This window comes from Microtus oregoni, unplaced genomic scaffold, assembly GCF_018167655.1.
Source record: "Microtus oregoni isolate MIOR12 unplaced genomic scaffold, Mior012 000114F_ref0000099, whole genome shotgun sequence".
Taxonomy (NCBI): domain Eukaryota; kingdom Metazoa; phylum Chordata; class Mammalia; order Rodentia; family Cricetidae; genus Microtus; species Microtus oregoni.
This window is the reverse complement of record NW_024544743.1, coordinates 1,046,834-1,070,858: the sequence shown is the minus strand read 5'-3', so window position 1 is coordinate 1,070,858 and position 24,025 is coordinate 1,046,834. Positions and strand designations below refer to the sequence as shown.

At 45.3% G+C, this 24,025-nt stretch overlaps 1 protein-coding gene across 6 annotated transcripts in view; it reads right to left on the bottom strand.

Moving 5' to 3' along the window:
• The window catches only part of LOC121443890 (BDNF/NT-3 growth factors receptor-like), a 330,682-nt gene that overhangs the window by 264,407 nt on the left and 42,250 nt on the right, over positions 1-24,025 (bottom strand). For all 6 annotated transcript variants that reach the window (XR_005973721.1, XM_041645640.1, XM_041645641.1 and 3 more), the window contains exons 6-9: positions 23,044-23,198; positions 11,732-11,868; positions 10,493-10,625; positions 9,324-9,629 (exon numbers count right to left, since the gene is read on the bottom strand). Coding sequence is in view for 5 of the 6 variants with exons in the window: in XM_041645640.1 (XP_041501574.1) it covers positions 9,324-9,629; positions 10,493-10,625; positions 11,732-11,868; positions 23,044-23,198 (731 nt within the window). In the remaining variant the exon portion in view is untranslated. The remainder of the gene's footprint in view (positions 1-9,323; positions 9,630-10,492; positions 10,626-11,731; positions 11,869-23,043; positions 23,199-24,025) is intronic.

The following is a 24,025-nucleotide window of genomic DNA, read 5'->3' as shown; positions in this document are numbered from 1 at the left end:
CCTTACAGTGGAGTTGGAGAAGCATCTTGTGGTTTCTTTGAATATACCTGGCCCAGCCCAACAAGTGGGACACTACCCGATTAGAACAGCACACGTGTTTGAGATCCAACGAGGAAATATGGAAATCTAGGCACTCCATCCACCCCCCCCCCAACACACACACACTGGAGTTCTGAAATATCGTTTCATCCTGCACACACACTCCAGCGGCATCTCGGTGTCACAGCTGAGAGAAACTGAGGTCCGCAGACAAGCTGATCTCCTGGCTGAGTTCTGGCTCCTGAAGAGTAGCCTCAGATTCTGTGGGACGTGTTTGCTTTGACTTGAGGGATTGTGTTCAAGAGTTATGGGGAGAGGTCAGGGGTCCGTAGTGGCCCTAACTTCCAAAGGGAAAAGAGCTTGGCTTTTTTGTATTAAGGGCACAGATACAGGCCATCAAAGTTCCAGAATAAACTGGAAATGCCTGTGCCTCCGGAAGTTGGTGCTCCGGGCACGAGGCTTGCAAATGGACACCATCAAATCAATGTTTTCCTTTCTTGACTCCATCAAGATAAAACTCTTACCAGCACCTCATTCCATGCTGAACAGCCTAAAGTCCCCACTTTAGGGGTCCCCCCCTCTCATTGTTCATCATTTTGCCTTTTGGGTTTTTTCGGTTTTGTGTTTTTGGTGGGGGCAGGGGTTGAGGCAGTGCCTCACCCATGCTGCCCTCACATTTGCAGGGATCCCCCAACCTCTGCCTCCCAACACGAGCATGCTCAGCTCCATCTCAGCTTCCAATATCAACCATACCTCATGAGCAAACCTTCGGGCTTCTAGAAATTTGTCTGAATAAATTACTATGACTTGTTAAGCTACAAGATTGGACAGTTCAGTGGAAACCCAGTCAGAGGGTAAGAAAATAAACAAGGGAGAAAGAGGTAGCCTGAAATCAGCCATCTTGTGTACCGCACACACCAAGACAAGAATGCCGGGGCCAAAAGGACGCCTGCTTCCTTCTTTTAAGCTTTTGCCTCACTAATACCCTTAATTTTTTTAAGGTTTATTTACATTGTGTGTCTTAATGTTTTGCCTGCATGCATGTCTGTGCAGCGCATCCTCGTGGTGCCTGTGGAGGTTCGAGGAGGCCCTCAGAGCCCCTGAAATTGGTGTTACAGATGGTTGTGAGCCACACTGTGTCCGCTGCAAGAGCTGTCTCTCCAGCCCCTTGAATGCTCTTCAAACAAGTCTTTGCCTTCAATTTTTTTTCGCAGACTCTGTGATCTTTAGAAATATTCCCAAGAACCCTTGTGACAGGAAGAGCAAAATACATATTCCAGTTTCCTGGTGGGCGGTCCTTGCCTTGGATGAGCAGTATTTCTGGCTTGTGACCAGCAGCCTCCAATGGTCAGGCTGCCCCCTCCTTGGAAGAGCCTGGGCCCAGAGACTGGCTGAGGGGGTTAGTCCTTTCTCAGCCACCAGTTTGCTGAGAGTGCAGAATCTCCCCTTTCCTGTAAGAATGACTCTTCCACAGGATGAGGGAGTGCAATGGCGCTGCTGTGGGAAGCCCTCAAGAGCCCCTCCAGGTGAAATCAGTTAACCTTAGAACTCTGGAGACTCAGAGAACCGTAAGGATGAATCTTCATTATCATGGTTATCACATGTTTGTGCCTGAAACAGATTCTTGATTTCCCTTGGCAGGAAAGTATGTGGGACTCTGTGCTCTCAGTCCCAGGACGAGAAATGGGTCCTGATTAATGGTCTAAGGAAACAGTGGGGCATTGCAGTCTACTCTTCCTGGATTTGAGAGACACATATGCCACGTGTTCCTCAGCCTGGACACAGCAATCCGAAGTCTGCTGCTCTGGGCCCTTCTACGTGCTCTGTGGAGAGCACCAGCTTGCCCCACATCGTGAATTTTTTGACCAAACAGCAACTGGAAGAAACTGTGGGAAACACTTCCCGTATTTATAGTTTGTCCCTGACACACATTTTGCACAGGAGACAACCGCTTCAGAATTAGGGAGCAGAAGTCGCTACCTCCCCCCGCTGTGTGAATGAGCAGTCTGAGCTGTGACTTTCTTCCTGAATGAAGCTTCGAAACCAGAGCGTCACCATCCAGTGTTCTGGCGAAGTCTGACGAGCTTATTACACATCTTCTGTAATAACATGGCTGAGCTGAGTCTCCCTCAACCCGTGTGCTCACGCTTAAGAAACACCTGACCTGCAGTATTCTTGGAATTTGTATTAGTTAATCTGAAGCCACTCATAACAGGTCCAAATCCCCTCCTTGTGGCAAAAAGTAAGTTATTTTCCTATTAACTTTTGTTCCAAGGCTTCCCAAGAAAGAAGCCCACGCTACTTCTAACCACTGTTCTGCCTCCATGCACGCTTGCCTGCTCTTGAGGAGATTCTTCTATGTGCAGGACTGAATTCCAGTGACAGCCACATGCACGGTCAAGTTCACCTGAGATGAGTCTAGATTTCAGGCCTGTAGGCTAAATAGGATACAGCAGAGTCACTGGAGATGTATCAGCTAACCCCACATGGTAGACACATGTGTCTGTCTGTACCCAGTCTCCGTTTTCCTTCCCGTACTGAAACCTTCATGACCATCTGCTGAATCCATCCTTCTTGCTGCCAAACCCAATTGGAGGGCATCATTTTAATCATTGTAACAATTTGCTATCCTAGATGAATCTGTGGAATTTTCTGGAAGGATATTTGAATAGCTCCTTCAGTAGATCCTGATGAAGTATCCTCATTACTAAAGAAGTGTGGCTTTCTTTCTCTCTCTCTGCAAGAGACAGCATTAGAGGCTACTCAGCAGGCAGCTGTGGAGCCAAGCATGTCTAAGAGGTTTGGTGCTGTATGGAGTAGCCATTAGGCAGGTGCTTGTCCCCCCTTTTACCTGGGCCCTGAGCGTCTAAAGCAGAGGCTTGCACTTCCCACCTCGCTGGCAGAATTCGGGGAAAACTCTGCCCTCAAATACTTTTATTGTGCACTGGATTTTCCTCCCTCTTTATCCAGAAGCTTGGGCTCAGAGGTACTTTACCACTTCCCTGTGTAAGTCTCTAGAATCTACCCTATAAGGAGAACCTATAGTCAACATTTATTTCTCAGAAAGGGTGGGTGAGGAACTCCTTGTAATGTCTGAAGTTGTTCCCTTTCTGTATTTCTTTTTGGAGTGGGGCATAGATGTGTGTTACTGTAAGCAGAACTTCATATTTTTCTAACTTTCTTTTGCAGTTGTGGCCAGAGAGACTTTGCTCTCAGTATTTGGGTATCTGGCTATTACTTTGTTTTATTGAAAAATCACTGGGTGTGATGTCTAACAGGACCTTTGGTGTTGTTAGAATTCAGTCCAATAGCCAATTGCATGGGGCAGCTTGGCCCAATGAGTGTGGTCTTCTTTTGAATGCCAAGCACCCTTTTTGCAAAGCACAAACTAAGTTTAAGATTCCAAATCCAGACACCAGGTCTGAAGTAATCTTCTAGAAGGATGTCATGAACAGGGATTGGTCAGAGGTTCAAGTCATATTTCAAAGTCCCACCTACCCACTACTGTTCTCAATCAGCAGCTTTCACTAAAGAGATATTCCCATCACCTGTGCTTTCTACGTCTCTTCAGCCAGGTTCTGCCTAAGACTGGGGTAGGGATACTCATGGGACGTTGGAGTTCATCTGTTAGAGCCAGGAGGGAGGCACCCATGGAGAGAAATGGGACAGGAACTGAAAGACGGTGCTCCTACTTATCTCTGGCTTGTGGTTTGAGCACTTTCTTTAATTGAGAAGAGTGACTGAATCCTACACTACCGTAACCCCCACAGTCCTGAGAAGTCATTGCATCTGCATTGTTTCTCAGACCTCCAGAAAGAGCTGACACATTGTTCAAACCTGCCCAGATTCTGGAACAAGACAAGGGAAAAGCAGTCTTCTGGCTTCAGTAACTGACATGGGAGCAAATGTGAGACACTCAGATGGTGTGGGATAATCCTTCTGTGCACTGTGAAGATTTGTTGCCGTGATAGGTTTCATAAAGAAGCTGACTGACCAATAGCTGAAGAGGATAAAGTTGGGTGGAAAAATCAAATTGAGAATGCTGGGAAGGAGAAGAGCAGAGTCAGGAGTCACCAGCCATATGCAGAGGGAGCAGGAGGTGAATATGCCATGCTAATAAAGGTACCGCCACATTGTAGCCCATAAATAAGGAATAAGCATTGACCTAAAATGTAAGAGCTAGTTAGTAATAAGCCTGTGCTATTGGCCAAGCATTTGTAATTAATGTTAAGCCTCTGAGTGATTATTTGAGAGTGGTTGTGGGACAGGAAAATACTGCCTACACTCAGAGGCAGAACTCACAAAGAAAATGGTAAAAACTACCCATGTCATCTAGTTCACCTTCTGGTGCCACAAAGTTCTAGAGGGAAGAACAAGGAAGGAATTACTAAAGGTTCTTCAGGTAGTGCTATGAGCTACTCTCACCCAGTAGTCCCCACAAAACCATTCTGAGGGTGTCCGTTGTGCTCCCTGAAAGTGATAGGCTCAGAGAACCAGAACTGACAACAGTCATGGAATGTGTTAGCATTTGCTTCACGCTCTCCTCCTCAAGGAGTTGGGTCAAGGGATTTCAGGGATTCCCCTTGGACCATATGGCACCAACAAGGGATGAAGTCTCTATGGGGACTCTCATGTACTGGCTACCTGGAAATACAGAAGGACCCCAGTGACATGAAGCTCCTTGTGGAGATGAAGAAGTCTTCCTAGCTGAGTAGAGATGTGTTTGCTCCTCTCACAAGGACTACAGAAACAAGGACTTTGTAAGAACACACAACAGCATCCTGGGAAGAAAGTCCACTGATACTATGGAATGTTCCCAGGTCTGCAGGGTACCAAGCGACTGTCCTCCTTCTCCATAGCACTCTGATCACCTAGGGAACAGCAGGGCTAAAGCTTCAGCAAAGTCTAGGTCTAACCCCAGCAGAAATAGGGCAAAGAGGAGGGGAACCTGACCATGATATCAAACCCAGTCTTAGTTTCTATCTCTGCTGTGATAAACTATTTTTAAAGGTGTCTTTATTTTATGTGTACGGGTGTTTTGCATGCATGTATGTCTGCCATGTGTATGCTTGGTGCTCACAAGGGCTGGTAGAGGGCATGGGATCCCCTGGAACTGGAGTTACTAGCAGTTATGAGCCACCATGTGGGTGCTGGGAATAGACATCCCTCCCCCATGTCTTCTGGTGTAGCAGCCAGTGCTCTTAACTGCTGAGCCATTTCTCCAGAGCATGGCAAACTGTTTCTTAACAAGGATTCTTTCTGTGGCCCAGAACAACTGAGAGCCTGTCTGCTACTCACTCAGGAGCAGGTCCTCACCCTTGGCTACTGCCTGGATGTCTTAAAAAGGAAAGTGCCAAAGGCTAACCTGAGAACCACTAAGTCGATAACTAAGGTCAAGCCTCAGGAACACACACCAAACCACTTGATAGTCCCCCGCTGACTCTAAGGCCTAGCAAGGCCACCATTCAGGGAGTCAAGGACACCTGCTCCTGGAAGCTGATCTTACAGGGACTACGAAAACCAAAGATAAAATAAAATTAGCACAACTTCCTCAACTTCCTCAGTGTGCGAGACAAACCCTGCAGCTCTCTCCGTTTCTTTCAGCAGCTGGAAGCTGCGTCTTCCACTTTGATCATGGGCCACACCAGCCAAAACCAGCTCACCTCTTAAAGGCAGGACCCAAGACGGCCAACTGCAATGCCTGCAACCTCGCAAAAGTTCCTTCTCTCTTTCATGAGCTAGGCCAGGTTTCCAGTAACTAACGTTTGCAGAAGGCACTGGGTCTTGTGGACAACTAAAGACCAGATGGCACCTGTCACTCCACAATATGGTCCTGGGTGGGTCCCTGTAGACAGGTCCCTGTAGTCCAGAGACCTCACTGTGCTGAGTCTCTCTAGTGCCAACCTCACACCCTCAGATCTTACACATGGCACCCTGTGTGTGAGCAGCCTAGCTGCCCCTCTAGCCCTGCCCCCTCCTCCAAAGCAAAAGCACAGGGTCTGGCCCCAGGCCTTTTCCACTACCCAGAAACAGTGGCTAAAATCTCAGCCCAGGCCCAGGCTGGCTGGCTGCTTCAAACTTGGCAGAGTTTTGGTGTAGAGAATTTTTGTTTTTAATCTATGTTTTGATTTCTTGCTGTATTCTTCATTCTCTGTCTCCTAAAACAAATCCCTAAGCGGAGCGACCATCCACTACAAAACTCGGTTGACTGAGGGACCCAGCCCTCAGGGACACCAGAACCGCCATGCTCACTCTTCCAGCTTTGTCTGTTAACACAACCGACACCACACTGAGCCAGGGCTGCTCGTCCACATGGTGATTTGGACTTTATTCCTTTCCTTCCTTCATAATCACCAAAAATGCCATCAGTGAAATCAGATTAATTCTCACCACAAGGTTCGTGAGAGCTTGGCATCACAAATCACTCCCTGATGACCGCAGAAACGCTGAAGGAATAGAGTCAGACTTGACCTTCAGCTGTCCTTAGTGTGGAATGCACCACCAGGGATGTGGCGGTTATATTTCTTCTCTCTCTCTCTCTCTTTCTATTTGTTTCTTTAATTTTAAGGTGGTTGGAAAAGAAAGGAATCAATTCCAAGGACGGTTGTTATCTGAATGCTACGACCGCGAATCTCATAAATATCCAGCCAGACTCCATCCCACAGCCGACTGAGGTCAATCTCTAATTAGTCACATTGGTTTATGGCCCACTAGGGCCCTCTATATCGACTGTCACCCAAGACCAAGTCTCCATAATTTTCCCTTTCATTTATTATTCCTTGATTGCTGGCCTTTGAATAAACAGTTAAAGACAACAGTAAATCAGTCTTTTCTCCAAGCAGATATTAACAGTTTGCTTGCCTTTCCTTCTATACTGTGTGTGAGTGCCCAGCCCTGTGCATTTTCGGTATTTGTAGCTCTGGGGTCCTCATACGAACGCACGAAGGCGCCAGAAGAGGGCTCCAGGTGTCTCCCTCTACCGCCCTCCACCTTATGTCTTGAGACAGGGTCCTTTACTGAGCTGAAGATCCCCTTAGTTAGGTGGCTTGGCCAACAAGCTCTCAGGATCTACCTGTCTCTCATCCCCAGCACTGGGGTTACAATCACAAGAGGCCTTGTGTAGCTCTGACATGGATGCTGGGTATTTGAACCCAGGTCGTCCCGCTTCCGCAGCAAGTACACTTGCCTTCCTGAGCCATCTCTGCTGCCCCATATTTTTATTTTAAAGACAAAATAAAAATGAGTGAGTCCCAGGAATAAGGAGGAAGAAGAAAAACTTCACAAAATTTAGTTTAATTTAGGGCCTAGGCACCTGCTGTCAAGCCTGATGACCTAAGTTCCATCCCTAGGACCCAAGTGGTGGAAACACAGAACTGACTCCTATGAGCTGTCTTTTGACTTACACACACACACACACACACACACACACACACACAGACACGTGCACACACACACATGCACCGTGCGCACACACACACAAATAAAGCATAATATAAATTTAGTTGAATTTTTGCTTTTTATAAATAAATGTTTTCTTAACTAACTGAGAAATACCCTGCCCCAATTTATAATCAAGCCAAAAAGCAAAACTAACAACTGCTGCATTAGAAGGAGGCCACAAGGATGAGAGAAGTCTAGTTCAGCCAAATACTAGCGTCACAGAGGAGCGGTCAAAGGAAAACCCAGCAAAACCCATCTAAACCAGCCCTTCAGTTGTGACTTTCAAAGGGACACAGACGTGCTTCTCAGAACTTTCAAACTCTGGGCCTTCGCGTGAATCAACTTTCACCCCCAAAGAGCTCTAAAAGGCAAAATCCAAATACAGCCTAAAGTTCAGGGAATTATACCAGCCCTGTGCCCTATTCTTCTCGTGACAGATGGACCATAGTCACAGAAGATGTCAACGCTGGGAAGCCTGGGCAGAAGTTTCCAGAAACTCTCTGTCTACAACTTTTCCATAAACCTAAAATTTCTCACTAATAAAAATTTTACTGAAGAACAAACAAAAATCCGCAGTCCCAAGATGGAGTTTCTGGCTTTGTTCTGAAGCTCTTGCTCCCACAAGGACGCAGGAAGAAAGAAGCTCGCCCATCTAGAGATTTACTACAGCAAACACAGGCAAGCAGCTAAACTCTCAGCTCGGAGGAAGATTTAATGAGCATGACCTACAACAACCAGGGCTGTCTAGGTGTCGCATCTGAGCGGTGCTTGTTTTACATACTCCCGCAGCAGGGCTGTTGGTAAACCTGACTTAACTAAAACTACACTCCCAACATGCTCACGGACCCTGTATATTTAGAAGAAAGAGGATGCACAAAGAGGATGACTGTACTCTTGTTTATTGTCAGACAAATTCCCTTTGCAGGAACGAAGGCAGCCTTGCAGGGATCAGGGATCACCTGTGCCCACAACGCTCCCTTACAAACCCCACAGGTAAAAGCTGTCCAAACAGCTGTTGCTCCACACCTCCATGGTTCTCTTTCCCCTTTGCTCTGCCACGTCACTGGCGTGACTTAGACTAACTCACCGCTTCTACAGTGAAGTGCTCTAACACACAGGTCTCAACACGACAAAGCAGGCTAGCCCTACAATGAGCAATCACCTGAGCAACAAGCCACAGTGGACGAGGCACTCTTCTGAAGGGCAGTAGCTGGAGTGGCAATGGTGTGACCTCTGCCACACTATCGCTGCATTCCTGACGGAAGCTTTCCTGCCACTCGAGCAGAGCCTTCTCCCCTGATAGAAGGATTGCTCACCACAGCCGGGTAAGCAAAGGTCCCCATATTGGTTTTTAACCCATTAATAAGAAGGTGGTTTTCTGACCCCAATTGGATATGAGGGTCAAAAATAACTCTTGACTGTTTTATGAGTGACCAGTTACTCTGCTCCTGGTTTTCCATGGGACTCAGCACTGCTGATGGGAGATCTCAGAATACATAGAGACGACGTTAAGAATAATCTCATGGTTACCAATGCTCTCCCTCAGTAATACCGTGTGGATCTGATCACTGCTCATATTGGCGCATGCCCTGCCTTCTAGGGGTCACACTAGTTGCCTTTCTTGACACAACTTCATCCTGTGAACACTTTAGGCTGATGGTCTTTAGGAGACAACATCTCACCAGGGTTTCCAGTTCCTAGCTGTCTACTCTCCGCACTTTCCACTAGGAGCAGATGCCCGGTGTCACCAGTGCGACATTAAAGCCAGGCCGATGGCTTCTACACCCAGTAACTTCCTGGGCCGCTCTCCCCTCTCCCCAGGTGTAAAACCTCCAGGTACTCACCGTAATCAATTCCAGGTCGGCCCATGAAGTGGGCAGAAATCTGTCTCTCGTCCTTCCCGTACTCGTTCTTGGCCATCAGAGTGTAGTCTCCGTTGTTCATATGAGTGGGATTGTCGAGCTGGAGGCAACCGTGGTACTCCGTGTGGTTGGTCACATGGATTTTAGTGCAGATGTATTTGGATTCGTTCAGTATTGCCCCATTATAGAACCACTGGAGCGTGGGCTTGGGGTTGCCTCTCACAGTGAACGGGATGCACCAGTGGTGGTCTGAGGTTGGAGACTCGAGGAATGTGATGGACGGTGCAACTGAGCGAAGAGAGAAGGAGTGAGTAGCACCGGGCAGCTCGGACTCCTCCCTACTGCGCTCTGCGTCATTAAGAAGGGCTTTTATTTAACCATCATTTAATTTAAGAAAACCCACGATCAGCAACTCTGGGTCAGTCATTTTGTATCATCCGACCGCTTTAGCTCACTACCAGGACTTCAGAGAGCAGCTTGCCCTGCTTGTGACTCACACAACACAGTGAGTCTCTGTGATAAGAAGTGCTCATTGATGTCCACTTGGGCTTTGCTCGCACACACACATATGCACACACACACACACACACACACACACATCTTAATATTATATAAATTCATCATTAATAATGAAAGACACTTTTTTCATTAGCAGTTCTTCCTTAAATAATTAAAATAGCTATAAAATTACTAAATTTGAAAATGGCTTGGGCAATGCTCCCTGACTCTCGGATCCCATGGAACACACCCTAAACTGGATCAGATGAACCCACAGTGACTGTTGCTGTTGCCATTGACTCGTCAGCTTGAAGCATGAGAACTTTAAAACCACTACGGCTGTTGAATAGCAGACTCACTTTCAGATGTGCTGAATTATAGTGTGGTCCAATTTTATGAGATTCTAAACGTCCATGTTTTAATTCCTGAAATGTCCAAGGTCTAATTTAGGCTTGACAAACAGCCTGGCCATCATCTGACTTTAAATGTAAGCAGACCCTTATGCTTTGGGGATTGAGAAGGAGCGAGTGGTCTCTCTAAACGGACTGCTCGGGACGAGAACCAGGGGCTGGCATTTCTTAGTTAAGCACAAAGGAAAGCCTGAAATACGCAGTCACCACCCATGGACAGCACACGCTGCTCCCGCTACGTACAATGTACAGTGAGGTTCACGGAATCCTGGTCTTCTCCCACCAGGTTTTCTGCCACACAAGAGATCTGCTTCCCGCTGTCATCAGAGGAAATGTTCGTGATCCTTAAGGAGCCCTGCGTGTGGCTTGTCTCATTCTACAAATAAATTAACAGACAAGAAAAAAAATTTTTGATTAGAATTGATCCCAAAGTATCAACATTTTTTCCTGAAATGGAGTATAGATACACACACACTTACACACATATACAAACACACACTTGCACACATCACACACACACACACATATATACACTTAAACACGCTGTTAAACACACAACATACACACACTTATTCACACACACACACACTTTTCTTGCAGGTTCCGGACTCAAGTAATGGTAAGTTATTCTCTTGTTCTGGATTTCAGTTGCTCAATGTCTGAGTTTGACTGAATTCTTGAATTCTTATCCATCTTCCTCCAAGAACAAAGACTAATAGGACTGTTGCTTCCTTGCTCAGAATGGCACAGAATACATTATCATCTAAAGACTCTCTTCCAATCCGATATATACAGATAACTAAATTGTAATCTTGAATTAGCCCTATCTCATTAAGGACAAGTAGGAAGTAAATGATTTCAAAAATTCCTTTTAAATGTCTACATGTGGACCCATAAGACAAAAACTATTGGATGGTTTTGAGCGATTTTCTTTTCTTTTTTTTTTTTTTTTTTTTTGGTTTTTCGAGACAGGGTTTCTCTGTGGTTTTGGAGCCTGTCCTGGAACTAGCTCTTGTAGACCAGGCTGGTCTCGAACTCACAGAGATCCGCCTGCCTCTGCCTCCCGAGTGCTGGGATTAAAGGCGTGCGCCACCACCGCCCGGCTTGAGCGATTTTCTTAACCAGATTCATTACAGTGGGATCAGCCACCCTAAATGTGAGTGACGCAGGTCATACTATTTTGATTCTGAACTCATTAAAAAAGATAATGAGTTGATACACACATACATTAATTCACTGTGCCCTGCTCTTAATTGTGAACTTAATATGACCAGCTCCTTCAAGCTCTGGAGGCTGTGACTTTCCAGCTATGGTGGACTGTAACCTGGAGACGGCCACCCGATGAACCCTTGCTCCTTTAAGTCGCTGTGGTCTGGGCCGGTTACTACAGCAACAAAAAGGAGTCTGAGAGAGTAGACATCGGTATGCTCAACACAATCTCCTCATTGTCAACCATGAGACAGAACCAAACACGGGCCTTACCATGTGTTTGGAAACCAAATTCCCAACGTCCCAGTACAGCATGGGGAGTGGGTCACCTGCCACACTGCAGGAAAGGGTGACAGAGTTCCCTTCCTCCACAGTGAGGTTAGGGGCAGCCAGACGTGCAGACGGTAGGCCTATGAGAGAGAAAAGCACACAGAAATGCAGTTACAGCCAGAATCAAATGGCAAGACACACCCACGTGTTCACAGAAGCCTGGTTTTTGTTGTTGTTTTGTTCTTCAGGATCTCATTTAAGTCTAGAAACCTGTCATTGGACCTAGCGTTTGGGGGAACCGGACTGTCAAGAACGAGTTGGAAAGCATTTCTGAAGGACTAAACTCCAACTATGACCACGTGAGAATCCTTCAAGCAAAGTTAGAGCTAATTCTTATGAATTACACTGACCATCCCCCATCCATACTAACGATGAGAAATTATACGAGTCCTTATCCCAATGAAAGATTGTGATGGTTGTGAGGGGAAATGTGAACACTGCGCTTATTTTTAGCATTTCAGTGGTGTGGTTTTCCACCTTATATTCCAAGGGCTCGACGGTTTTTATTCTAATTCCCGCACTTTTCACTTTTTAGGGATCTCTCCTCCCAGGTGTGCACACTCCCTTCACTGCCAAGAATCCCAGTACCTAAAGCTGGGCTGGGAGGGCTAACAGTATGTTGGTCCTGCCAATCAAAGCAGCCCCCCTACTTTATGTGAGGACTATTTGGAGGGGCTGTGCTCTCCCCGATAGCCAAGTCTTCCAGGACTGTGATGGACCATTGTCTAGGAAGCAACTTGGAGGTCAGGAAAGGAGCTACAATCACTACTAAGTCACACTGCCACGCTGCACACGCAAACTCCTCGTTACTAAGCAACCCTTGATGTGGGAGTGTCATATATCAATCTGTTGATTTCATTGGTTAAGTAATAAACAAACTGCTTGGGCTCATAGCTTAGAACATAGGTGGGTGGAGTAAACAGAACAGAATGCTGGGAGGAAGAGGAAGTGAGCTCAGAGACTCGACAGCTCTCCTCTCAGGAGCAGACACCTCAGAAGAGACGCCATGCTCCCTGCGCCTGAGCAGACACACGCGATGAAGCTCCGACCCAGGATGGACGTAGGCTAGAATCTTCCCGGTAAGACCGGTGCTCACAGATTATTAGAAATGGGTTGATCGGGATATCAGAATTAGCCAGTAAGGGCTAGAGCTAATGGGCCAAGCAGAGTTTAAAAGAATACCGTTTCCGTGTAATTATTTCAGAGCATAAGCTAGCCATGTGGGCAGCCGGGGTGCTGGGGACGCAGCCCCGCCGCTCATATTACTACAAACCCTTGCCGGCTAAGCCACTGTTCTTTAGTATTGAAGTCACGCTACACAGTATTTGTGCACAGTGTGTCTCGTGGTGTTCTGACCACCGAGAAAGAACACCCTAATAAAATCTGGCCTTGGAATGCACCTTTCCCATAGTACCCAATGGAGAAGAATGTTACATTTGTTGGTGGTTTCAGAGAAGCCCAGGCTATCCCGAGTTTCACAAGGCAGTGGAACACACAACAATGGTTAAGAGAAAGCACAGGAAACAAAAAACAGTATTAAGTCTTATTCATATAAACTGTGTGAATGAGGAAGCAGGTCAAGGTAAAATACCACTAAAGTTAGTGGTGCGGTCTGGGTAAGTTCTTAAAAATACACATTTTCCTTATTTTGAGTCTAACGTCATTTAAGGAGTCTATAACCATACAGAAGTTGCTATTAAAACCACTCGAGTTATGATGTGGAGAGTAGTCTGGCCCCACCCGGATGGCGCTGATTCCTGTCCCCAGGGGCACCCATCCATCTATTCGCATTTCTTCTTTACTATTGATCTCCACCCCTCTAAACATTATGCTCGCACGCCTATTTGTTGGTTCTGCCGGGACAGAGCCAGAGTCTCCTCCGTCTGTGCACCAGCCTTGCCCACCTGCCCATCCAGACTCGGCACAGGGCTGTCTGTGCATCTTTCCACACGCAGCGAAGTCACACTCTCTACCGGGGACCTCAGTGTTATCATGATCTATAAACCTTACGGAGCGCAGAGCGATCTAAAACCCGTCGAATCTATCCAGTTATCTTCATATGAGGAAGAGACCATTCTGATTACTCAGCCCAACAGAAGGACTGCTGGACATTGTCCCAGTGCACTGCTTCAATAGGGGAAAAGTCTATAAATATAAAAAAGATCAATATGTAAGCCCACCGTGTTTTCTATAAATGCCATAGCCTCGAATCTACCTGGAGCTCCTCAGAACCTTTCATTCTCTTTATAGAATGCATCTCCAGTTTTCTCTTGAGGAAAGAGGGTCATATTGCCTGGACCACAGAGAGCAAAAAGCATAGTAACTGTGGATACACAGCAGGTTCTCACTTTTCACACTGTCTGCCATGGTGTCAGCTACACTCATGCACAGGTCACATTTTCCCTTGGTTTCCTCTGTGGACCACTTGGTAACCGACCTTCTGACTGCTGCTACACATCCATTGGCCTTCCCAGCGAAGACCTTCTGGTGCTGCCTTGGGCCCAGCTTCCTTGTGTTTACAAACTCATTTACTGACTCTAAGGTGACCCTGGGAGCCAAACTTGTTCTAAAGATGTTACCCCTAGAAGCCCTTCCCAAAAGCCCATCCCAATTATGGAACTTAAAGACATCCTTTTGGGTACCCCAACTCCAATGCTTTGGGACATGTGCTTCCCTTTATGAGTGTATCTGTTATTTTAGATATTCTGAGCAGAGAAAAGTTAAAATGGGCTTTGGTAGGATATGTTACATCATAATCTCAATGATTCCGATAAAATCTGGTGTAGTCTGGTTTTTCAAGCCTCAGTGTAGATGAGTAACAGCCCTGAGGACGCTTGTTTACAGTAGCAGCAGTAGTAACATTTGCTGGGCACTCGTTAAAGTAGATGCTCTCATCCAGTGTGTTATAGCATCCTGATACCTAACCTTGAAGACAAATACTTTGCATTGTTTAATTCATGAATGTAAGTGTTATAAAAGTCAAGCACACTAGGCAGTGGTGGCGCACACCTTTAATCCAGCCCGGGAGGCAGAGGCAGGCGGATCTCTGTGAGTTCGAGGCCAGCCTGATCTATAGAAGCTAGTTCCAGGACAGGCTCCAAAGCAACACAGAGAAACCCTGTCTCAAAAAACAAAAACAAAACAAAAAAAGTCAAGCACATCTTTCAAAGTTGCGCAAGCCAACATAGACTGAGACTTGGACCTGAAATCAAGGGCCTTTCCCACGACACTCTACAGAACAATGCCCTCCAGGGTTGCACTCATTCGTCTTTGTACAGATCATACATACTATATCAGATCCATGATCTGAGGGTGTGATTCATTTGAAAAGAGTTCCCTGCCTATTTTGTGGAGGAAGAATGGGGCTCCTTGTTATAAACTAATCTGTCTGCCCTGTCATAAGGGTTTCCAAAGGAATCTGTGCAAAATTGGCCAAGCTTACATCTTTCAAATGTAAAGTCCCATGCAAACGAGTGAGCACCTGTCTCCAGCACTGATGTGCTGGCCGAGACCCAATCATGGAAAAAACAATCTGTACTTGAAATATCACTTGAGGCTTAATTAGCACAATAGAAATGAATTGGGAAGCATGGATGGCCAAGGCGGGATCAACCACTTGCCAGGCACCACTTTCTGGCTTAATAAGATTTGAAATAAGCACAGCACATAGCGAAGCCCACAGTGCTTCCAAAAGCTGCTAGCACACTGGATAGCCCTGCTAGCACACTGGGATAGACTGATGGGGTGTTCAGAAATTGAACAGAGAACATTTAAAATAACTGTATTTAAAACACTAAAAGAAACTGGTGCTGGTGGCTCACATCTGTCACTCTAGAACTCAGGAGGCTGAGGCAGGAGGATGGCTGTGAGTAAGAAGCCAGCTTGAGCAGCATAGAGAGGACCTTCTTGCCCCCCAAAAGATGAATCTGCACAACCCGCCAGTGTTAGGATCCATTTGTAGGGTCTACTTCAGTCCTCCAGAAACCTGGTCCACTGAACCCCTTACCCAGTTAATGTGGAAATAGCATGAACACACCTGCCACCTCACAACTGATCTTTTTTCTGAAGCTCGAAGGGGTTGTTCAGAGAAACAGACCACAATCTATATCACAGCATGAATAAATATTTGGTCATTCATTGCAGGTTGGGACCTGTGGGGCATTTGAGCAGATAATAGTAATGGCACTAAACTCTTACCCCTGCTCCTAGCTGGACTCATCAGTACAAAGACTCAGGGAGAGAAGAAATGAGACTCTCTTCCATGCGATAAGGACAGACATGTCTCTGGAAACTTAGGATGGCACTAAGAGTTAGCCCAGTGCCCTGGTTACAGGGTTAAAGGTGTCACACTAGACACCCCTACCCTCCCAATCCAACAGAGGAAAGAAAAATGTCAACCCTCTCATAGAGGATTCCTCTCCAACATCACACACATTCCATTCTAAGAATAAGGTGATTTGGGATAGCCAAGATGGTTCAGTGGATTGAGGTACTCGCCTGATGACCTGAGTTCAGTCTCTAGATTCCTTCTGGTGGGAGACAATTGACTCCCATAAACTGTCCTCTGTCATGCCAAGTGTAACTTGCAGACCCAGAGAGGAGACCCGAGCTGACACTTGATAAGGTCACAGATAGATACACAGGAGCGGTGGAAACTGTGGTGGGGCTGGATCTGACCTGGGATCAGGACCATGAGCATGCAGGGAATTCTGCAACACGGTGATGGAAGCTGGGAACTCAGGGAGGAAGTTTAATATGTCCTCAAGGAAAACCCACAGGGATAGGGAGTCCCACAGCTTCCACAAGAAGCTGCAGGTTCAAGCAGGAGATCAAAGTTGACCCAGGACAGTGACTGATACTCAGGAGAAACAGATGAGTTGCTGGCCCTAAGTACCAATTCCACAGTGAAGAATGACACCCCAACTCTATTGTGACTCAGTCCTCTCCTTGACATGGTAAAAGAAGGATGGTGTGTTGAATTTTAAAAGAAAAGGAAGGAAGGAAGGAAGGAAGGAAGGAAGGAAGGGAAGAAGAGAGAAAGGGAGGGAGGAAGGGAGGAAGGAACGAAGGAACAGGAAGAAGGGAGGGAGGGAAGGAGGGAGGGAGGGAGGAACAGAAAGAGGGAGGGAGGGAGGGAAGAAAGGAGGGAGAAAGAAAAGAAGGAAGGAAGGAAAGGAAAAGGAACCAAAACCTAGTATAGAAACATAAAAAACAAATCTATTGAAAGAATTGCCAACCTTAGCTCAGGATGCATTGAGAACCAATAGATAAGATCAGAAATTTATAGTTAAAATACTAAATATGTAGAACAAAGAAAGTATACAGAAAGCAGCAAGAGAGAAATACATGTCACATATAAAGGCAGACTCACCAGAACAGAACATTCTCAGCAGAAACCTTAAAGGCTGGTGGGTTTTAAGGTTTTTTTTAAACCTTGAAATTTTCACACAATATATTTTCAATCTCTGAAACCTAATGGTTGCTAACCCAGATTACCATACCTAGCAAAACAATCTCTCATAATTGAAGGAGAAAAAAATCCTTGATAAAAACAAACTAAAGGAACGGATGACCTCTTAGCCAGCCCTAGAGAAGACAGGTTAAAGACTCCTCTGGGCTGAAGAGTAAGGTAAATATTCACAACAAACTATGGGAAAGAACAAACCACATGAACAGCAGTTACACAGAGGAGAAATACAAAACCCCAGACACTATAAAAAATGACAGGATTCAATATATACCTTTCAATAACTATAAATATCAATTGTGTCAATTACTCCAATCAAAAGACACAGTCCAGCAGACCCAACTGAAAAATGACCCATTTACTTGTTGCCTCCAAGAGTGTATGTCTTCATCAAAAATGGGGTCAGCTTTCGGGTGAAAGGCTGGGAAAGGAATTCCAAGCAAACTGCTCTAAAAAACAAGCACCTGTCACTGTTCTGATATGTGACATATGAGACTCAAATCAGAACCAGTCATAAGATACAAAGGTCAGCACGTACTGACTCGGGGAGCAATCAGCCCATGAAGAGCATATTGCAATTCCAAATGCCTAACACACAGAACACGGGGCACCCAATCTCATAAAACAAGTGCTGCTAGATGTAATGACAGTCAAATTCCAACACACTGAGGCTAAAGGGCGTCATCACCCTACTCTCAACCAAAGACTGGTCATCCTTTCACAGATGCTTCTTAGGAAACAGCATTACTGATATCAAAACCAGGTAAAGACACAACAACAGAGGGGGAATTATAGGGCAGTATCCCAATGATCATATTTGCAAAACTTGTCAAGAACTTGCAGCTGAAGCGCATGTGCACGTCTGAAAGACCCTTCACCGTGAGCAAGTTGACTCCATCCCAGTGGCACAAGGACGGCTGAACATTTACAAATCAGTAAATATAATACACCACAGAGACAGACTCGAGTACAGCAGTCTTAGGATCATCTCCAGAGACACAGAAATGGCTTTTGATGAAATCCAGCATGGCTTTAGAACAAACGCCCTCAAGAAGTTAGGAACAGGAAAAACATATTCCAACACACTAAAGGCTGTATGTAACAAACCTCTAATCATCATACCAAATGGGGGTAATCTAAAGCATTTCCACAGTAAGAGTGAGTACTTGAAGTATTAGCTGAAGCAATAAGACAAGAAAAGAAAATAAAGTACTAACAAGACAGCAAGAAGCTAAATTCTCCCCATTTTTAGATAATGTAATATGCAGGAGACTCTACAGACTTCATCAGAAAACTCCTAGAGCTGATAAGTATTCTCAGCAAAGCAGCAGGAGGAAAAAACATTCAACTTCACTCACCATCAGATGCGTGAAATTAAAGAATCTCTTTTACCTTGCCCCAGTGAGAATCACAGACATTAACACATGCTAAAAAAAAAATACTGCTGAGATGAACAAAATGGAACCTTCACACACTGCTTGGAGAGATATAAAGTGGCACAGCCTCTGTGGAAGTATCTACAGAGCCTCCTCAGAAAAACCAAAACTAGAACCACCAAATGACCAAGTTCAACCATGTCTAGGTACTCACACCAGGATCCCAAGTCAGAGACAGCTTCAGATCATCCACGTTTGCTGCAGTTGTACAGACGGCAGCTAAGTTACACAACACACCTCAGTGCCCACTGACGGAAATGACTGAAGAGCCTTGGCCTGCTTTCCAGTTGTGCTGAAGAATGAAGTATGTAATTCATGTCAACTGGCCAATAATCATGTTAGGTGGATTGAGCCAGTTGCAGAAAGACGAGTACCCCATGTTTTCTCTCATTTGCAGGTACTGGATGTTGCATAGATACATAAAAACACATAGATATCGTAAAAACCGAAGCAAAATTGTTCAAGGAAACAAAGAGGACTAAAGGATAGGAGGGGTGGAAGGGGACACAGGGGCACAGAGACAATGCACTCAAAGAACATTGTATAACTGATTGAAAATGTCCTTAGGTGGCCCAGTAGCATGTACAATAGGTATGCACCAATGGAAATCTTTATATATATATATATATATATATATATATATTTATTATGTATACAATATTCTTTCTGCGTGTATGCCTGAAGGCCAGAAGAGGGCACCAGACCTCCTCATTACAGATGGTTGTGAGCCACCATGTGGTTGCTGGGAATTGAACTCAGGACCTTTGGAAGAGCAGGCAATGCTCTTAACCGCTGAGCCATCTCTCCAGCCCCACCAATGGAAATCTTAAATGTATTTTTAAGCTTTTAAAAAACACCATCAAGCAACATCTCCCCAGTTCTCTCCCTGTGGCTTACTCATGCATGTGTCTGAGTATAGCAAATGTTTTTGGTGTCTCTTCTCTGCCATTCAAACAGGAATACACACCTATGGTGATATGGAAGAAAATAATTCTGATTTCTTAAGTAAAAACCCATAGATCATTGTCTTTCCAGTGTATTTCTGAATCACCTATTAACTCACCTTTATAAACATTTTCAAAGTGCATTATTTATCTCCTAATGCTTTTGTTGTTGCTACAGATGTAGGACATCATGTCATTTGCATCTTCTGGTAATTTCTAATAAGTGGCAATACATGAAACCCAATACAATCATTAGTCAATTGCTTGTAAACATTTTCTTTTGAACAGAAAAAATAAAGACAAAATTTAAGATGATAAAACACTAAGAAATGGGTGAAGAGATGCAAAGAGATATAAATATTTTTCCCTTTTTGGTGCTATATATTCTAGGCACAGAAAATGCACAGTGAAATATATATAGTAAATGTTTTGGATTTCTTATTTTTTCAAAAAAATCAGAAGTGTACTTTGTAACTTTCAAACAAATAAAAAACCAGAAACTAAAGATGAAAATAAATGAAAGAAAAGAGGAAATCCTACAGAGAACTGAGAAAAGCATAGAAAGAGGAGCATTTACCAAATCATAAGTCAGTTTGCTATACACTGAAGAATATTAATAATCGGGACACTACACACTCAAAGACCAGGCAGCACTTTTAAGAGTTTGCTGATTTCGGGACATATAACTTGCTAGAGTGGTAAATTATGGGTGTAGCAGACTCTAATGGTTCACCTAAGAAAGGAGTTCAGCTCTCTGTGATGTCTTCTGGAGGAGCATTTACAGGAGCATGAAGAAGGATGCTGTGGAAACACTGTGATAGCAATAATACGGGAATTGGGGCTGGAGAGAGGCTCAGCAGTCAAGAGTGCTTGCTGCTCTTCGGAGTACTGGGTTCAGTTCCCAACACCCACATGGTGGCTCACAACAATCTGTGATTCCAGTTCCAGGGGATCCAGTGCCCTCTTCTGGCCCCTATGGGCACTGCATGCCTGTGGTGCACGTAATGCATTCAGGCACATACATATACAGATGATTTTTTTTAAATTAAAAATAAATAAAAATAAAATCTTTCTTTATAATGGGAAATAAGCCAAATAGCCATCAACACAGAACACTTAGTGTAATTAAGATACATTTGACCACAAATGCTTCGTAATAGTTAGACTCTAATGGGCCTGTCACTACTGAGTTAAAATGATTATAAATTTTTTTAAATGTGTTTTTATAGAGTACAGGAAAATACTTTTTATGACAAAATGTATTTCTATTATCCATGCAGTTGCAAATAAATAAAAATGCCTTGAAAAACACAGATGAGTAAGGAAAGTCCAAACAAGCGCCTCAGGAAAGTGGCAGACACCGAAGTGTGCAAATTCACTGACACAGCCTCAAATGTTGCTCTAAGTGTGCAAATTCACCGACACAGCCCCAAATGTTGCTCTAACAAGCACTGATAACACCACAATGGATCACAAATGTGGCCATTTAGTCCTAGCGTGTCAATAAAACCTCAGTTCCCTGCAAGGAGTGTGTGTGTATATGTATGTGTGTCTGTGTGTGTGAAAATGTTACTCTCAAACATTAAGAACTGTGGAGAAAAACAAAAGAAATGAAAAATTTGGGGAGCAGTGAACCCCCAGATACTGAATTTCTTGTAAACAACTTGTTCTCCCTGGTCTAAGTACCTACAGCTGCTCTGAGCACGAGACCCTCAGAAGTTCCTGATGGCAGGGGAATGGTTTCTGGTGGGTTTGAATGGGGCGTGGCTATCCCTAGATAAGCTGCCCAATAAAGGGGGCATTCTGGTATCAAGGATGGTCAGTGTCTCTGTGTGTTTGTGTGTTTCAGTCTCCAGCCCCTTGCCTGGTACATGAACTGTATGGTACACCGCAGAAAAATATCAAAAATAGACTTAAGAAAAAAAATAAGAATCTGGTTCCCTTGAACATTCTTCTATTAGGATCTCAGAGGTCAACCATACCAAGGACGGGTGACCTCTGAGCCCATGTCAGGGCGTCAGGACCCTGCAGCCACATTTTAAGATGGATAAAGAGGGAGTTGATGTCAGGCAAAGACAAAGCAGACACCAGCTGGAGGCGGTTCATGGGACAAGGGCCTGTGTCAGATGCTCTCTTCGTGTTTCCTGGATCAGAAGGCCAAAACAGCTGTGGGGATTTGGGTGGGAGCCGAGTGACCAGGGGACTCAACAGTGACTCTCTTGCCCCTCTCGGCAGTTTCTCTCGGCAGTTCTAGCATGCACCCAGGTGGAGACAGCTGTCTCTCATCAGCTGGGAATAGACACCTACTAAGCGATATTAGGTGTGCTGGGAGTTTTGTTTCTTTTTTTTTTTTTTTTTTTTTTTAAGGTTGGCTGACAGAGAAGGCTGAGGGATGCCGGCAAGAGAACAGAGCGGAACTCCCCCATGAGGAGAGCAGAAGACTCTCTGCACCCGAGAGATCTGTTTGGCACGGAGTAAGGAGCCAGCGCTTATCGCTTTATTATCTTCATAAGATCCCCTCAAGGGTAAGCAGCCATAGTGTTGGTTTTAATAAAAGTGGGACTTCAAACAGGGGCTTCTGAAGGCAAACGGCTAACACACACGCCTGTGGACACCGATCAGGTGCACGTAATCCCCTGCTTTGTCACCAGTCGCCTGGGTCAGAGCGAAGAGAATCTTTGAGAGCTTGCCCCACCCCCGTTGGAATGATCGAAGCTGTACGGATGGACTAACACCCACGTGTGGGAGTTCTAGAAACAAGGCACGGGGTCCTAAAATCCTAACCTTGACTCTGATTGTCCTCCTTGCGGGACATTAGCTCTGAGAGCCGAGTTTTGCCCTAAGGTGTTATTTTAAACTCTCTAGAAATGTTGGGGAAAACGGGAGCTTGAACTCAGATACAGGGACAAGCGGATGGAAGCACAGTCGGCCACGGCACAGTGTGGGGCAGCAAGGCAGGCCTAAGGGGCTGCAGGTTTGGACTATTTGCTTCGGCTTAGACTCTTCCAGCGCCCCGAGGTCCTTCCCTCTGCATGGCCTATGTAGGTGACCTGGGAGGGCTGGACTCCTCAAGGACATTTTCTGGGAGAGCTGAGAGGTGGATAGATGGATGGACAGATGGACTGGCAGACAAATCAACAAGGGAATCAACAGTAGACTTTTATCCCTGTGTTCTTCAACATCAGCCATTCAGAAGCGATGTTCTACTTTGAAAGAATATTCACTGAAGGTGCTCCAGGCTGGCTTCCCCACACTGCCTGTAAACGTCTGATTCACCAGACATACCCACAACACACTCTGTGAAGCCGGGTAGTGGTTTTCTCCCCAGACTCACTACCACTCACTACCATACCAAGGCAATTAGAATAATTAATTTACCCTAGAACCCATTGATCTAAAATAAATTACCGCAGTTGGGTATCTGCAGGTTTGCCAGGGGCGTGTTCTTGCTGCTTTCATTGAGACAGTACAAATCCTGCATGTCTGGGCTGCCCTTCATCTCTTGGAGAGTCTTGATCCACATAATGTCGCAGGAACACGTGAACGGATTGCCCACCAGGACCCTACATGGGACAGAAATACAACCCGGTCAGGCTCCACACAAGTTTCTGCTTCGCTGGTGTTTGTGAACTGACCACAGGAGGAAAGCGTCTTCGGCGTCAACCTCTGAACAGCATGGCCACATTCATGGCGTGACAGTGCTTATTATTCATCCCAGTATCTAAAACTACTGTGCTGTTGTTCTGTGCAAACACTGTAGACACTAAAGATAGCGAAGAAATGCAGAACTTTACAGAGCATGCAGGAAAACAGATCCGAACAACACACAGCTACGGCAGGGCATCTCACGAGGGGGAGGGGGCTGCTTCCGTGCGTAAGTGAAGCTGTCAGTGATAATATTTTAGAAGCATTAATACAAGTTAGATACTTAAGAGTTCTCACTTCAGTAGGCCCAGTAGAACCATTTTGTCTCCATTTAAAATGAAATTAGAGCTATCGGGATCCAAGGCTGAGGTGCAGGAACCAGGAGGCTGTCTCTCTGGCCTTTCTGCATTATGCAACCAGAGTCCTTTTCATTCATGCAAGATGGTTAAGGGCTAAGCTGGGCGGAAGGAAGGTAGAGAACACATATGCACATCTTCAACCCAGTGAGGGTTTCTGGGGATGATATGCTGGACTCCCCAAGCTGAGCTGTGCAGCCTGCTGCCGGAGGGTGTGCTAGACCTCAGCCATGCTGTCTGGATGCTTATGTACTGCAGTGGGTGAAAGAGGAAGTGGTCAAGAGGAAAACAAAAACCACAGGGAAAATCTTTAATGCTATTTATAATGCTCCGCGGCCTATTTAAGATGAATTCCATTTATGATAATGAACCTTTAAATGAGGCCATTT